Source organism: Andrena cerasifolii, chromosome 15 (genome assembly GCF_050908995.1).
Source record: "Andrena cerasifolii isolate SP2316 chromosome 15, iyAndCera1_principal, whole genome shotgun sequence".
NCBI lineage: Eukaryota > Metazoa > Arthropoda > Insecta > Hymenoptera > Andrenidae > Andrena > Andrena cerasifolii.
The window spans coordinates 9,570,113-9,587,418 of record NC_135132.1 but is presented as its reverse complement, the minus strand read 5'-3'; the positions used below and the strand labels follow the sequence as shown (position 1 = coordinate 9,587,418).

The 17,306-nt window shown below is 43.9% G+C and overlaps 1 protein-coding gene and 1 long non-coding RNA gene across 3 annotated transcripts in view; one reads left to right on the top strand and one right to left on the bottom strand.

Moving 5' to 3' along the window:
- Positions 1-17,306, top strand: part of LOC143377322 (uncharacterized) — a 23,795-nt gene extending 6,489 nt beyond the window's left edge. Inside the window, exons 2-3 of one of the 2 annotated variants that reach the window (XM_076828474.1) lie at positions 14,700-15,215; positions 16,009-17,306. In XM_076828474.1, the coding sequence (XP_076684589.1) occupies positions 14,753-15,215; positions 16,009-16,199 (654 nt within the window). In that variant the 5' untranslated portion in view covers positions 14,700-14,752 and the 3' untranslated portion in view covers positions 16,200-17,306. Of the gene's footprint in view, positions 1-14,699; positions 15,219-16,008 lie in introns of both variants that reach the window. The other variant, XM_076828473.1, reaches the window with a different exon arrangement.
- LOC143377330 (uncharacterized) lies at positions 7,356-14,378 on the bottom strand. The gene is made up of 3 exons (XR_013087296.1): positions 13,522-14,378; positions 7,575-8,662; positions 7,356-7,493 (listed from the first exon to the last, which is right to left on the bottom strand). It is a non-coding gene; the product is annotated as an uncharacterized LOC143377330 (long non-coding RNA).

The window sequence follows — 17,306 nt, the reverse complement described above, 5'->3', positions numbered from 1 at the left end:
ACAATGGAGAAGGTGCCTGCAAACGAGGTCCGATCCAACGGCGATTTAAAAACCTCGGTTCCTAACAGAGCCACAAATCACTGAACCCTGCCTCTCGTTCGCCAAGGTTTGCCGAGCTTTGTACAGTGTATGCCGGGCATTCGATCGCGTGGGTGGAGGAAACAGGTATCGAAAAACACTCGAAGGCTAAGCGCACGGTGAAAAGTCTTGCACAAACGGTGATTAAAATTCAGCGGACTTCTTTCCTCCTGCAAAAGTGAAACCATCTTAATCGCGTGGAAAGAAATGCCTAGTGAGCTGGGAAATTCATTTTTAGTACCTGATAAATTGGAAAATCGTCTTCCGAGTTTCGAGGAGAGGAAGCTTGTTATTTTGGCATCCAGTTGAGCAGAGAGCCTAGCGATTTCCTACAGCCGGATGCCGGGAACGACACGGGGACAGGGCAACGGGAATCCAGGCGAGCAAAGACCGCTTACACGCTGCAGGTTGCATAACGGTTTCGCGCAGCATCCAGTATCCGATGGCTGCGAATAAAAGAGAAAAACAGACGGATTCGCGTTGTCTGACGCGCTCAGACACGCGCGAAGGGGCTTGACCCGTTCTAGCAGAGGATCGATACGCTCTGCTCGGAACAATCGAGAGACCTCGTTCGCGGAGGAAGGTGGAGAATGTTTAGTAACCATGATAAACCATGTTCTTCCTCACTTTAGACGCTCGATTAATCCTCAAATAACTATATTCGCCATTATTTGTATTTGCTTCGATCTCCAGTCAGGTAATCCTCTTCGATGAAGCTCAAACCGACTCTACCCTGTTAATTATGCGAAAGATATTGCCTCAGGGTCAATATCCACATTACCCACAGGCAAATCGATCTCAAATAGTGCCCTGGAGTGTCATTTCACTCACTTAGCGAAGGTAACTCGAATCCTCCTCCACCTTTCCATCGCGAATAGTCCACTAACGGTACTAATTGCTTTTGGATCAGCAGTTCCAATTAATCCTACAGAATTCTGTCTAGCGAGTGTTGATTATTTAAAGCGACTCTGTCAGTCTCTCCACCGGTGGACCGATCTGTCTTTCTGCATCCAGCGATCCGGTGCTTCCGGTTCTGCGATCGCAAAAACCGCTCGGCTTGATACGCTCTCATTCTGGCTCGCTTTCTGAATCCGATGCTGTAACCAGGCCTGAAAGAAAGGCGGCCTGTGTCTCGCGAATTCGCCGTGGACCCCGCGGCAGGTCAACGAAATGGACGTTCACTTAGGGTCTGAATTATTGTTCATCCTCGCCACTGCCGCCACAAATCCTCTGCCGCTGCTGACTGTTGCCCACGGCATGACTCATCTTCTACACCTAAAAATCAATCGAGGGTCAGCAGAGAATTAACCGAGATTAACATTAGCAGTTGAGGATTATTATGAACTGCCTCAGATTTAAATGTATAATTAAACGAGGCTGCGCAGCTGTTGGAGCAAGCGTGCGAGGAGCGCAGCTCAGAAGGATGCGAGTGCATTTATTGTGAAACGATAGCGGTGCTTGGACCTGTTTCGGATTGCGCAACGTCCCATCGATTATTACTGGTACAGATGGGGCACCGAACTGCACCGCCAGGGGAATCCGATAAATTCATCACGGATTCGCGGCGGTTCAGCGACGTGGAACGTCGTGGCAGTTCGTTAACGTGAGAAACGATCCCATCCAAGCGAGAAACTGGCTCTGAAATTCCTCGCCCGTATCATTTCATTTATCCTGGATCGTTACACTCTGTTTTCCACCCTTAATGATATTTGCCTCCATTTATAACAATGCTTCTGAAACGGTGGCGCAGGATGGTGACGTAATTTCATGGCTCATTGGACCGTGCAGTTCACAAAGTGGAGGAGAATTCACAGCGAACCAGTGAAAACACTGAAATAATATAATATTGTACAGCGTAAGAGCTAACAAAAAGTCGTTGCAGTCTAATTTAAGGTGTAATCTTTGAATCGCAGCATTAAAAGTGCAGAAAGATGAAGGAGCTATAGTTTCCTGAATGAATCTTGGGCCAGAGGAGAGTTAGGGCCAGTTCCCTGAAGACAAATCTCCTTGCTTGGTTGGTGGTCGAACGGTATCACACAAACGGGGACTTCTCATCGACGTAACACACTCCTTCCAGTGGTTTGCAGCACTGTCTGCCTGGGGAGGCGGCCTCTCTTCCCAAGGTCCGCTCCATTCGACCGCAAACGACTTCCTCCAAGAGCGCGAGTCTTCTTCTTCCTTCTTCTTCTTCTCAAGTCTGGAATTAACGCCCAAGAAGATCCACTCACTTTCTGTCCGAACTGATGGCTGCCCTCTGCTTTCTGCACATGGATTCTTCTTCTACGGACCCAAACAACTAACATGAACTATACCCAAGTAAAATAGTCTTGCGACTTAGTTTTGAGTAGGGCTGGGACTATTTGTCGAATTTTTCGGTATTCGAATACTTCAGTTGCTCAATTATTTGGCGAATATAATTCGAATATCGTATTCGAATACTATTCGAATATTTAAGTATTAAATTACTGATGTACTCAAATACACCAGAATAGTATTCGAATACTTAAATATTCGAATACTCAAATATTCGAATACTCAAATATTCGAATACTTAAATATTCGAATACTCAAATATTCGAATACTTAAATATTCGAATACTCAAATATTCGAATATTAAATTATTCGAATACTCAAATATTCTAATACTCAAATATTCGAATATTAAATTAATCGAATAGTCTCATCCCTAGTTTAGAGAGTCCTTGGAGACCCGAAGAAGTTCAATTCGAGTTCTCTGAGGTTTTAATCTCCTACAGATCATTCTAGCAGGAAATTCGTGCGTACAAAGTGCTTTGCTCACTCAGCTGATCTGTGCTTCTAATATATTTTCATATTTCTCCGAACCATTCAGATTTGAAATATGATAATGATATAGTTGACATCGAAGATCAAGGAAAAGATGAGCCGAGTTGCAAATGAGTGGGTGGGAAGGACAGCTGAGTCAAAGAAGAAAAGAGGTATAAAAAAACCAGCAGGATGACTCGTTATCCTGATGATATTTTGCCTTCGAGACGAACACAGATCATTGCAGATGCATACTGGTATTCACAGGATTGTTCTTTCGCGTAAAATCGAGGACGCCTGCATTAAATCGCCGGCTTTAAAAAATGAGCGTGTGTCATGAATGAAGAGTTTCTCTTCGCAGCTTCATTATGGGCTTCCTATTTCACGAATAATCGAGGCGGACGCGTTACTTTTACTATTAGTGTAATTGTTGCTGGAAGAGGATCCTTATCGACAGGAATTTGCAAACAAGTGGAACATGAAACGTGGGTTCGAAGAAAGAAGAAGTATATTCAATGCTCAACGAACGAATTGAAAATTCCAATATGTATTGCAAAACGAAGGCAACAGAAATCCCTAAAAAAAAATATTTAAAAGTTCCTTGTGAAACCCTTCGAGACCGTTATAAAATGTAATATCTATTTTGCAAACCCCAGCATAAATCAAATTGTAAATCAGACTTTCTTCTAAATTGTATAGATGGCTTCTTCTTTCCCCTTTTTTTTAGTAACACATAATTGCTTTCACTTCGATACTCATCAAGCTTACAACACGGCTTGTCAGAGTTTACCAAGCGTTCGTTGAAGGTTTTCCTGATATTCCTTCTAGATATTAACAGGAACAAAAGTAACGCTTGTGGCGGAGCGTTTGAAAAATATAATGAAGCCTCTCCCACACATATATTTTGCAGTTATCTTCGCGAGAATCGTTTCGCAATGACATTACATCATAAAAAATTTCATTCGCTGGTGCCTGAGCACAGTTTTTCAGTCATTTTTCCTGGCGAAGCTTGAGCAACATCATGATGGGGAGGAAGTGACATCCCAGCGTAGAAATAAAGTGCAATCTGAAACTTTCGATTCTTGCTCAAGTTATATTACACCCTGCATAGAAGAAGAGAAATAAAAGCAACTTAATAGAAAAGGCTCGCAAGTTTTCTCGAAGCAGAAAACACTTCCTAATCAATTCGCAGAAGAAAAGAATTCCAAATTACAGTGCTGCTCCCCTCGAGAAGTTACTGCGGTGTTCGTCAACAGTAGAAGGCCCTCGAAGAAAGAGAATACACCCAACATTGTTCAGCGAACGCCTAGAACACAAAGAAAAGAAAGTTCAGCGTGATACGACACGAAATTATAGACCAAATACGTCTTCTGTTGATATATCACTGTGTTATTTGCAGGCACCGTTAGCCTTTATTACGTTCCACGTCCTCTGCGGTGGGTGGCAGCTTTCTCGATAGGACTTCATAACACCGGCGTTATCTAACGCAGAAAGAATCGCGAGCACTCTACTCTAGCCAAAAAATGATGGATTTCAACTCGTGAAACCATCGATCGCAATTAGAGCTGGCAGCCGGGCCTTACCACGGTGTACTGCGTCAGATAAAAAGATCATCGATAAGCGTCGAACCACTGTGACGAACTGGTTCCAAGTTCCGGGTTTTGCAAGCTTGGAAAGCTGAATTTCGATGGGCACGTTGCAAAATTGCTAACAAGTTGCATGGAGCGATGCTATCAAACGAATTGACTTCATCATAAAATAGGATTCAGTTTTATTGCACCCCTGTGGCTCTGCTGAATTTAAATTTCAAACTGAAGAATTTCTGTGGGAACCTGAGGAGAGTTCGTGATATTAAAATTCTATTTCAAAGTATCCCGGTGGAGAGAAGTGTTTGACGAGCCCTGCGTCTTCTAACGAGTCTTAGGCCGAATAGAAAGAGTGGATGCCAAAGCGGGTGTCAAAAAACCGGGGGAGCATGGTTTAATTAGATTCGTCTAGACACCCACGGCGAAGTGATTAAACTTTAACGGGAGAAGACGAGGGCCGACTTTTCTCTTATGTAATGTGGACTGAAGTTTCTGCTCGGTGTAGCGTGCACTTAAGCGCCTCGCAACTTCCAAGCAAAACGATGGGGGGCATTGTCTCACGTGTTCGACCGACTTATTCTCTTTGTGATCCCGGGAAACAGGCGAACTCCTCAGATTTTAGACTGAATCCTGCTGCGAGTAGTATTTCAAATACTCGAGATCACAAGTGCCCTTGATTAATTTCTGATACCAGCATAATTCTGAAGCTCCTCGAGGAGAATCAAGTTTGCCAGAAACAAAGGGGCAGAGATATCCGCAAGAACCTTGCTCGAAGGATGCCCCGAGCCTCGAGCATTCTCCTTATCCCAAACAGAAAACGTGTTTTCGTGACCAGGCAGAATAAGGCCAAGGAAACTGGTACGAGCATGTAACAAGCTCCAAGACAAAGGGAAGCGCCGAAGGCCCTGCCAGGTCCGTGTCTAATCGCGATTATCATTCCCTGAACGTGTGCCTGCTCGCTATCTTCTCCTGTGCCCGCCGCGAGACGAAAGTGACATCATATTCTCTTCACGAACCAGTTCTCATTGACTTTAATACCGGTTCCCTTCGGGCGGAGGCTCTGCGCGCTGGCCAGGTGAGGTCGTAACCTTAGGACGGGTTCACAGCCACGTGCTTCGCTCTGCCAGATAGTATAACTCTTCTCCAGCCTCGGAGCTTGAACAGACAAGTGGAATCAACAGTTAACGCTGGGAGAGAACAGTTCATGCTGTTCGAGTTGCAAAGTGTTCGTACCCTACCTTTCTTCATCTCAGAATATTCATCGGTCGAAGTGAAAGTCCAATAGACAATCTCGGAGCGAGATCTTAGGTTTTCCAAGTGGTTCGCAGCAATTTTTGCTGGATCTGCAAGGAACAGGAGTCGAACCCTCCTGGCCTGTGAATCATCTGCCTCAAGGATTCATACGCCAGGCAGAAAGAAGCAGGGCCTCGGTGTTGTAATCAGCTCTGACGAGTACAGCCGCGGATCCTCCCGCCTCTGTCCCAAGGGGAAGGGAGCGGGTTCACCTTTCACCCTGGAGTAACTGTACAGCGAGGAAAGTCAGCGAATGGATTATGCCGGCGGAGGTGAACAGCTGGGACTCGATATAACTCGTCACGGCTGCTTTCCTGGGTATTAATTTTCATTCACTCTCCAGTGTTAAATAATCGCCCCTTGCGCTCCGGAGAAGCTTTGTAACAGGGACCGATTGCTGATGAGCTCTCGCTTCCGAGTGTTACGCTCCGGATTCTTTTATGGCCACCAAATTCTGCTCTGATCTCTTTTAAGAATTCCGACTCTGATTGGTTTTGGCGGAGCTCAATTCAGACACTTCAGTCGGCAGGAATTCGTCGACGATGAGCGAACGTAGAAGTGAATGAACTCGCGTGTTTACAAGCGCCCGAAGTTTATTATCGCAGTTCGTTGAACGAGGAACAGCGGTGGAAAACGAAAAGGAATCGCTTACGTAAACGCTTTCGTTTGTTTTTCAAATATGCACCAGGCCGATCCTGATTCAGCGCGGAAGAGCATGCGCCTCCGCAAAGTTCGCAGCGATTGGCGCGGCTGATAGTAGAACGCTAGAAACTCGACGTTTCGTTTGAACGATCGCTACAGGTTCTTGCAAAGAACAATAGTCACTGAGTTGGAGAATTTCAAATTGCACATCTTCGAAACTTTAGGTTTCAAATGTTCCTTCCTCGAAACTAGGGCTGGGACTATTTGTCGAATTTTTCGGTATTCGAATATTCGAATACTTCAGTTGCTCAATTATTCGGCGAATATAATTCGAATATCCAAGTATCCAAATACTATTCGAATATTTAAGTATTCGAGAACTATTAGGGTTATTCGAATAATTTAATATTCGAATATTTTACAAGTATTCGAATACTACGAATAAACTAATATTCGAGTACTCGAATAGTATTTGGATACTTGGATATTCGAATACTTAAATATTCGAATAGTTCTCGAATACTTAAATATTCGAATAGTTCTCGAATACTTAAATATTCGAATAGTTCTCGAATACTTAAATATTCGAATATTAAATTATTCGAATATCCAAGTATCCAAATACTATTCGAGTACTCGAATATTAGTTTATTCGTAGTATTCGAATACTTGTAAAATATTCGAATATTAAATTATTCGAATAGCCCTACTCGAAACCAGAAGCAAACCAGTGCTCTCCTTCTGCGATCTCGCGTTTCCTAGGTCTGTCCTCTGTGCTTCAGCTTCAGTAGTGCCCTTCGAATCAAACTCCTTACAGCTCCGCTCGGTTGCCACTGGAAAAATGTGAGCAGTGTCCCTGTTTCCAGTCGTGGCTTAGCCTGTCCACTCGACACGAGAACAATTCGATCGTGATTCAGAGTGGAGAGCGTAGGCGTGCTGCGGATAATCGGATCGAGAAGGGACGGAGGGCTGCTCGGATCTCGAAGTGAAAGTCCTGGATCGGCGTTTAGTCGCGCCGCGGCCACGAGCTCGAGCGGTTTCCATCGTGGTCAACTCCGTTCCTCTGCGATCGGTCCTCCCTTCCGTCGTAACAGCTTCGCGACAGATCCCTGTGAGAATGAAGAACAGTGCAGTGAACACGTGATCCATCTGGATTAAGAACATTCATTCCGTGATCTATGGAACTGGACCTTCGAGGTGTGATTATCCGCCGCAACTCCAGAAACCAGGTTCCGACTCGCGCTTTGTCTGGCTCGTTGCTACCTCAAGTTCTTGATCGCAGAATCTCCGCGGATCTGTTCTTCTTTCTGCGGCTTAATTGAAAACATTGTAGAAACTTCGTTTAAGTTCTAGTACGAGTTCTGTTTGCTATTCCTCGATTTTGGAATGCAAACTTCAGGTTGAGATTGTAGAATCCGCAGCAGTCTGAAGTTTAGAATTCCGAGATCAAGAGATTTCAGAGGTAACGAGTCTCAATTACAAATTACCCAAGCTTCCTTAATCGCTTCATCTAAACTAATTGCTTAATTACCCACAATCTCAGCAGGCTAATTGATTTTTATTACAATTTTCCTTTTCTACCTCGCCTCTTACAAGCACATTGTACATCAACTTTTACACGCAACGGGCGTGGAAGAAATATACTCCGATCCCTCTCAAAGATTTCGTAATCCCTTATTTACTTAATATTCGTTACTCAGCTCCATCGCGTGTAATTATAAAAGAAACATTTTGAAATCTGCCCCGCGTTCAATTCCATATTAAACTACGCTATCGAATCGCAGCCGAATGAAGTTACTTTCGCCACAAGAGTGTTAAAGTGCAACAGTGAACGCTGATGATTTCTTTGAACACTCTCCTTATTCTTATTTAGCTGTGCGAAAGGTGCAACCTCGGTGCGTGCGATAACGGAGATATTAATGCGGGTAGCTCGCTGGAACTTTCGACCATACGAGCTACGAATCGATCGTGCCTGTTCTCCGTGTCCTGTTCGCTTCGATCCGCCATGCGTGAAGGCTCCACCGTCGGCTTACGGTACATTGCAGCGTTATTCCGTACGCTAATAGCCAGCGTCTGCCTGTCTTCTCGGCTCCCTTGCCTGGGAATAAAGGGGCCTTATCCATTCGCCTCAAACTCCATTGAAGTCCTCCCTTTTGTTGCCACAAGCGGGACCGTGTATATACAACTTGCGATTGACAGTTTCCATTTGCACTGCATTCCAGCATCGCTGGATGAATTAAGTGCGATCATCGGGCACCTAGCTCTTTGTCGATTGATCCTAGAAGGGCAGCGATAGCTGAGGGACCTCTGGCGAAGCTCACGATTGTCCTTTTTCTGCTCCTATTATAGTGACAGAAGAAACAGAATAGTTATGTTATTTTTTCATACGACACTACTCCTTCGCCACAGAATTAAACGCAATCATAATTTCATCGCATCACCTTATGAGGCATTTCATGAGGAGAAGTAAAGGTTCTATCCAGAAGTTTCACTGAAGAATTCCACACTGTTACGGGTCCAAACCTCAGCAATTTTACAGAGACAGTGCAGAGTACAGAAACTTCAACCTATGGTGTAACATCGTTGAACAATACCATGAACGAAGAGCCAACAAAAACGTGCCAAGTAGCTGGCGACCTAAAAAGCAGACAGCGCATGATGAACCCTGGAAAAAGTCCAGAGATTAGAGGCAGCAATGGTCGCTGAAGAACATGCGCAAGATACAGGTTTATCTGTATTAGGGCTGGGACTATATTCGAATATTTAAGTATTCGAATATTTTACAAGTATTCGAATGCCACGAATAAACTTCGAATATTTCAGTATTCGAATATTTAAGTATTCGAATACTATTCTGGTCTATTCGATATACTGGTGTATTCGAATACTTAAATATTCGAATACTCGAATACTATTCTGATGTATTCGAATACTCAAATATTCGAATAGTACTTGGATACTTGGATATTCGAATTATATTCACCAAATAATTGAGCAATTGAAGTATTCGAATATTCGAATACCGAAAAATTCGATAAATAGTCCCAGTCCTAATCTGTATCCGAAGGAACCGGTTAAAGAGTAACGATTACCCAGATCATACGACTACGCTGAACCAATTTCTGAATATTTTATTCCACCTAATGAGGACTGCGCTTCAACTACATCCCAAGCAGAAAGTTACTCAACGTTAACTCTGTTAAAAGTGCTAACAGTGTCCAATTATGGGGAGAATAAAGGGGAAGACAGTCCAGGTGAATATCTCGTTGCAGAGCAGCAGGAAAAAGATGTGACGCAAGGTTCGTTGAACCCAGCAGCCAATCTCCTCTCTGGAGCTGCGTTTCCATGCTGATTCTTTTTGCGAATCGACCAGCGTCATAATGAAAGGACAGCGACGCGCTGACGACAAAATTGCGGCAGATCCATCCGTTCAAAGGGAAAGATTTTTCGCCGTGATTGCAGCACACCGGCTAGACTCATCCATTAAGCCAGTGGCGCGCAACCACGTATCGTGCCACAGGATAATTTACGATCACGCTTATTAATCGCGTAATAGCGGCGTCGGCTGAACCGGAATCGTCGCTTATTTTGCAACGCGGAGCCTCGAACGTGCGCAGAGGTCGCGAGCCCCAGCGAGGAAAAATAATGAAAATATTATTTACGAGGGAGAAATTTTCTTTGTCCGTACTGTAACGTTTCGTAATGATTGCTCAATGCGTGTATCACAGATCTGAGGCTTTATGCAACGTGGAGCACCTTTTCCTTGCTTTCGAGGAAATTGAAAATGAGGATATTTTCAGCGTGGCGAGTTGTTGGGCAATGGTGAATACATTACGCACGCAGTAAGAGTGATGGGAACACATAGTTCGAACAAATGAAGTCTATTAGCATTTAACTATCAATTACTAGGCGCGAAGAGGCGGTACGCACAGAAATTGTTTCTTCCGCTTTGCCGAATTTGTCGCTGGCTGTACAATTTGTGACTCCTAAGCTGAAGAGTTATTAGCGCTTGCTGTCTCTTAGATAAGGGAATCTAACTTAGCCGACTGGGAACTAGCAGAATTGCTATGTAAAACTGCATTCGTTGGGCAAGCGAAGCCTGCTCGGTTTTCTGGTCGCACGTGCCGGGAAACTAGTTTTGGCTCTATTAAAAAGAGTTTGCGCACCGCTGCGCCGGCTCGACCGATATCAAACGTCGATAGAAGCGTAAAATAGCGTTTGTATCGGCGGCGAAGCACGACAGAGCGAAAGAGGAAACGAGAGGAGAGGTTCACCCGGGCAAAACTTGCTGCCTGGCAACCAGCTAGCCAGCAGGCGACAGGGATTTACTGTTGGCCCGTTGCAAAAGCTATTGAAATCACTTTTTTCTATGCAAACTTAGTTGCAGCTTCCAGTCTCTGTATTTTCGTCAAAAGTGTGGAGGGGCTCTTTGATAGCTAGTGATATTGAACGTTAGATAAAGCCGCAGCCGTTTCCACTATGCAAATGTATAATAAATCTAGACTTCATACGTTTTTTGAAGTTTCTGCAAGTTCAAGGATCTGTGGAATTTAAGATTTTCCGAGCGACCTCAGAAATAGGTCGAAAGACAGCTGGTGATGTTTAATTAAATAGTAATCAATTAAAATGGAAGGTAATTTCAACTAACTTTACTAAAATTTAGATCCTCCAGCTTAAAATTTTAAAGTAAACAATTAAAATGGAAGTTAATTTGAATTTAATTTAAATTAATGAAAATTACTGGCGGTTCTGAACTCTCTGTCGTTATTGCCAAGAAAAAAGTGTCTTGCTTCCGGTAAATCTCATCCTACGTAGAAAATGTGTGTTAACGTTGAATGTAACAGTCCACGCGACGCTCGGACCGGTATCCCGGGTGCCACGTGCGCGCACACATCATGAATACTTAAAGCTCGCGCGAATAACTCTTTCGTAATCGCTTGATTTGCATTCGGGAGTGTTGTTGGAACTTGCGGCCCAAAACCAGCGCGATCTGTATATAATAGGGCTGGGACTATTCGAATAGTATTCGAATACTGAAATATTCGAATACTGAATTATTCGAATACTGAAATATTCGAATACTGAATTATTCGAATACTTAAATATTCGAATACTGAAATATTCGAATACTTAAATATTCGAAAAGTATTTGGATACTTGGATATTCGAATTATATTCGTCAAATAACTGAGCAACTGAAGTATTCGAATACTAAAAAATTCGACAAATAGTCCCAGCCCTAGTATCTAATGCTAGTGTCCGTATCAAATTGAAATTCCCGCATCGGTTATCCGAAATATAAAATTAATTCCGCGCCCGCTTCCACGGTGCCTCGGATTCGTCTAGGATCCACGACAGGATGAACAAATGGCAAAGGCAACCAGTCGATGGGGCACAGCGCGCCCACGCTTGCATATTAGAATGCATTGGTGCGCGCGCGCTCCTCGTGGGTCGCGAATGGAAAAAGAACTTTCTGGGTATAAATAAAGCGGTTTCTCACGACGCAGATGGAAAGTGCGCCGAGGGAAACGTGGGCGAGATTTCGCGTTATCGATCGACGGATCGGGCCACGGGGCCCACGCTAGATCGCGTAACTGCCATGGCTTTATCGCCGGGAACAATAAACCCGCTGTCTTTTTATTAATGCTCCAATAACCAACTGCCGGCCTCGCTCCAGTCGCTCCTTCGTTATATTTACAACAATATGATCGCATTGAAATGAATTTAAAATTGCTACGTGGCAAAGAGCTGCCCAAGTCGACAAGTCTCTCCCTAGAATGAGCTGCTCAACGCGTGTCATCTACCAAAAGCAACGAGAGCTAGTCGATAGGAGCAAAACAGAGAGCAGAAATCGCTAACCGGGCCCGCGGTGTCGTCGACTCGAGCGCCGCGATCTAACGGTCTGGTCATCGTGGATGAATATTTTTCTTTTTCACGAGTCCTCGAATCCGGTCGAGCCGCTTCGGACCTCCTCTCCGGCGACGATTAAAAGCCCCGTGCGTTCGCTGGAAAAGGAAACGTGCGCACAGTGAATGCATTATAACGGGAATAAGTGCGCCGCGCGTTAAAGCTCCGTCAACCGCCTGGACGCCCCTGATACGAGACCGTGCAATTTAACGGCGCCTGGGAAACCGCTCGCAACGGGCGAACATGCTATCTCATTATCAGCGGCAACAGGTTACTCGCGCTAACGACACGTGCCTCCCCTTTGCTCCTATTTGCGCAGAGCTTTCGATACTTCTGCGTTATCAATATTGTGTGTCGAGGCGCAGCCATCGGACTGGTTTGAAAAATAATCGTTACCATAATTGTTATCTTTCTATTGTGTGCGCTAAGAATTAGCAGAATGAAACGCGAAGCGCAAAGTACACAAAGAGCAAAGTCAGAGACGGATTTAAGTAAAAAGGCCCAGGTGGTAAACGTTCTGGAGGGACCCGTTTTTCCAGGAAAATGAGGAGGTAGTTTACTAAAAACGGTCTCAGTGTAGTAGTACAGAAGAAATGTAGTGTTTGGATAAACTTTTTTTTTTAAGGCCGCCCTGTTAAATCCGCCACTGAGCAAAGTGCAGCAGGCAGATTGTTTTGAAATCTACTCAGCAGTGGCGGACCCAGAGGGGGGACCAATGGGACCTGAAATCTCCCAAAGAGCTTTGTAAAAAAAAAGAAACTGGATTTTATTCTTTTAATAAATTTTTATAATCGCCCAATGAATTTTATTGAATATTTTTTGTGTCAACTTGGCTGCCCTCAAAATTAAATCCTGCATGCCCCACTGCTCCTCGTAGAATGCGATACGAAATACAGAAATACATGAAAGACGCAGCTCAATATTCAACAAAATTTGATTAAATTTTAAGGTGGAGCCTTTGACATCTTCGTGTACAGGTCTCTATTACAATCAGTGGTGGCTGATGAGCAATTGCTACCAAAAAGAAAATTATGATTAAGTATAGGTATCCAAACACTAATTTTTTTCGTACTACTCCACTGAGCCAGTTTTTAGTAAACTACCTCTTCATTTTCCCCCCAAAATAGGCCCCTCAGAATGTTTGCCACCTGGGCATTTTTTCTTAAATCCGCCCATGATTACAATTGACGCGTTTGTTTGCGAAGAGATTTGAATTCATGAGATCCTTACCCATTAAAGAATATTTCGAGATACTCAGCTGCTACTTCAAATATTCTTTTCACTGATTTGCATACGTTGCTGCTGGAAAATCCGCTGAACGCAGCTAGCATTGTAAAGGGGCACCACGTGTTGGACGCTGTCAAGGTTAAAGCGAAACTGCGAATCAATTTCTGTCAGAGAATTAAGGATACATTCGTGCCGGGATACGAATATGCGTATATAAACAAGTTCTTGCAATAAGGTAGCAAGTAGAAATACCTGTGGGCACGTTCGAACGGAAGGAGGCTCGCAGGAAGACCTTCGTAAGGTTTACTACGTATGAAAAATGACACGTGAGAATTGGCGGGAAGGTGCTTTGAAATTCGATGCCTCACCCTGATTGGGTGTGACCATTGGCGCGTTAATTTGAAACGCGACTGTTTGCGCGCCAATTTTCTGGCGGGTATTTCAATTCTAGCGTGCTACAAATTAACTGTAAATGTAACTGAAATGTGTCAATTTTGTTGATTATTATTATTATAGTTATCAGCAGAGATGAGAAACATTTTTATGTAAATAAAGTTTCGAGTAACAAAGAAAAGTTAAAAAAAAATATTCGTCATTCATACGTTAAGTCAAGTTAAGTTTATTCGGTACATAACGAATAATTTTTTAACTGTTATTCGTTACTCGAAATTTTATTTAAATAAAAGTTTTGCCTTTCTCTGATATCAGGTTGCGAAGCTACAGTAATTGATCCCATGAAAGTTGAATTAATTCAGTGTAAAGCAATTTGAATTCCGACTTCCAATTCAATTTAGTAAAATGAGAAAATCAGATAATTGAGCCTCTCGAAAGCCAAACTGATCACACTCCACTTACGGTAAATTTCTGAATTTCAGTACTTATGCACGTAATTACTTATCAGTCTTTTTTACTTTTCATTTTACAGAGTTGATCATTTTGGTTTAATAAATACTCCTCTGAAATTACACTCGTAACTTAATCAACTGAGTGAAATTTGGAAGGTACATTGTTCCGCCCCCAAAAGGATGAAAAGGGGTAAAACGTATTTTCTCGGATTCTTTCATATCTCTTAGGTCCGATTATATATCAACTTGGTTTTTACATACAAAGGTTTCCCACCCTAACGATTCTAATAGCTTCATAAAGCAGCAGAATGCTTCAACGTGAATTACATTTTTCAGAACAATAGCCGTGCTGGTGTCGAAGCGTCCTCGAGCCACGTCAATCGGGAACAATGGCGAGGCAGCAGACGTCCGACCGAAACATCCCCCACTTGAGGGACATCTTCGGGTTCGGCAGCAAGTGGGAGAACACCCGCATCCAGGCCGACGAGAAGGCCCCGGGGCACGACAGCGCCGTGTCCGTGGGCTCGACTTCCGGCGAGGAGGAGAGCCCTAAGAACAGCAAGAAGAAGAAGTCGCGCCGCCGGGACAACAGCAAGACCCTGACGGAGAGCGACGTGAAACACCTGGAGAGACACCTGTCCATGAAGAAGACGATCCGCAAGAAGATCATGCGCGACTTGCAGCAGGCGTTCGTCGAGGACCCGAACGAGTTTCGCGTGGACGACATACCGCCGGAGCAGCTCAAAGCTGAAATCAATATCCAGAGCCTGAGCTTCGGCACACCCTCGCAGAAGCAGGGGCGCACACGTGGAAACGCGGAGAACACTTTCCTCGATATGCTGCGCGCTGGAGGTGGTAGGACTCTTTTGGATCATCCTTCTGGGGCTTCTGAAAAATATGAGGGCACTGTAGCGAGGGCACTCTTCGTGGTAGAGCTACAGCAAAGTCTTTACTTCTGCATGAAGTCTTTAAGACACAGGGGAGGAGTCGAAGCCGCAATTAGGGGCATGTGGAGCATCTTAATTATGATGCGGTGCTGGGGATTCAGGAATCGAGTATCACACATATCTTCGACTACGCTATAGCTCTACCAGCTGGTATGTGGTGATAACGGTAGCATAAGAAATACATTACACTGCGTTGATACTGTCGAAGGTCTCAAACACTGCATCAGATAATTGTAGCGTCTAGTTGAGATGTAGTACCAAACGTAGAACCACCAAATGTGTTCTTCGTCACTAGTGATGGGATCCGAAGCACTTCAATCATGTTCGAAGACAGATTCGAAGCTTAAAACTCTTGAAAGTCTTGATAAGTCTTGAGTCTTGATAGAGTTTTAAGCTTCGAATCAAATTCGAAGTGGTTCAAAGTTTTCTTCATATATATAGATTCGAAGCGCATCAAAGTGCTTCGGATCCCATCACTATTCATCACCTATTTCTTCGCACCTCAAGGCCTTAATGTCTCCAATCTCTTGACCTGTTGCTCAACGCTCAGTGGTGCTGCTGACACCACTATATACCCCAGGATTGCAATTTCCTTAGCTAAATATTTCTCAGTTAATGAATAGAAGGCAAACGTCTCTTCGCACAATTATCACGAGCTAGGTGATTACACAAAGATAGCAATGGTAAATTTGTCGCAGGTCTGGAGAAGAGCGCTGTGGACGGTGACAGGGATTCCGGACACGGTGGTTCCCCGACGAGGGAGACACCCAGCGCGCAGGACACAGACGAAGAATCCAGTTACCCCTACGACACGCCAGCCGCGACGCCGTCGAAGAAGAGCGGCAACTTCTGGAGGCGTTTCACCATGAAGAACCGCAACAAGCGGTAAATCAGTTGGCGGTGAACGCGCCTCGAATACTTATCCCCATTTCTGTAACTGTACCCCAACCCTCGTTATTCGAGCAGAGCTTGCAACTGTGATATTCATGAAACAGGAAACCGAGTTGTCCCGCGCGCACCAGCGCGCTTTCCGAATTTCTTTTTACGATTCCAAGAAGTTTCTGGGTCCAATGGTAAACGAAAACGAAGGCGGAATAATGTTTCGTACAGAGCAGGGAGTACGTTGATAATCAAAAGTTCATCGCGCACATATCAGGGCAATATTTTTCGAATTCTTTTTGAACACCTCCTCTCGGCGGATTCCTCTCCGGGCGGAGATTCACGGCGACGCGGAGATTTCTTGGAGATTTTTGCGGCCCCACAACGTTACACGGAACTCTTTTGGTGTGTACTTAAGTAACGATTAAGGAAGGAGCACGTGGAGTACCTAGAATGTAAGAGTAGATAGTTTGATATATATATTTTTTTTTTTAAACTTTAATCGTTAAGAACGAGGAGAAGCAGGTGAATGTAATTTACACGATACATTAAGTGCGCACAGCTCTTTCATCATACCTGTACATTATTAGTGTTAGCTAGTCAACCGAACAAGTTTTACATGCGATCGATGAGAAGACAACGTTCTCATGCGACCACGCGCAAATTTGATACTGCCCTTTTTGCACTCGAAGCGTTTCAGACCATGTATTTTGATAAGAACAAATTAAATCGCGTACAAAGATAAATCGTCAACTATTTTCTTGGCTTATTGCAAAATTTTTCTCGATCCGAGAGCGGAACAACTTTTCTACTTCGAGTAGCTATTTATTATCCGAAAAGAGAAGCCGCGAGCATTTGAAGAAGTTGCGCATTGTAAAGGTTGATGTTGGTGTGAAACTTTCATTGTTCCTATCGTTCGAAGGCATCCCATCATCTCGAGATGCCTCTCGCGATGCCAACTATGCTTTAAACAATAAAACTTGGTCACCGTACTATTAACAATAATCATTTTACCCGATGTATCGACTGCAATGCTACATTAACTGTAAATGTATCATACCCGAAGATCATATCGATGTAAAGGTAGCGATTAAATAAAAGTTCAGCTAGAACGTTA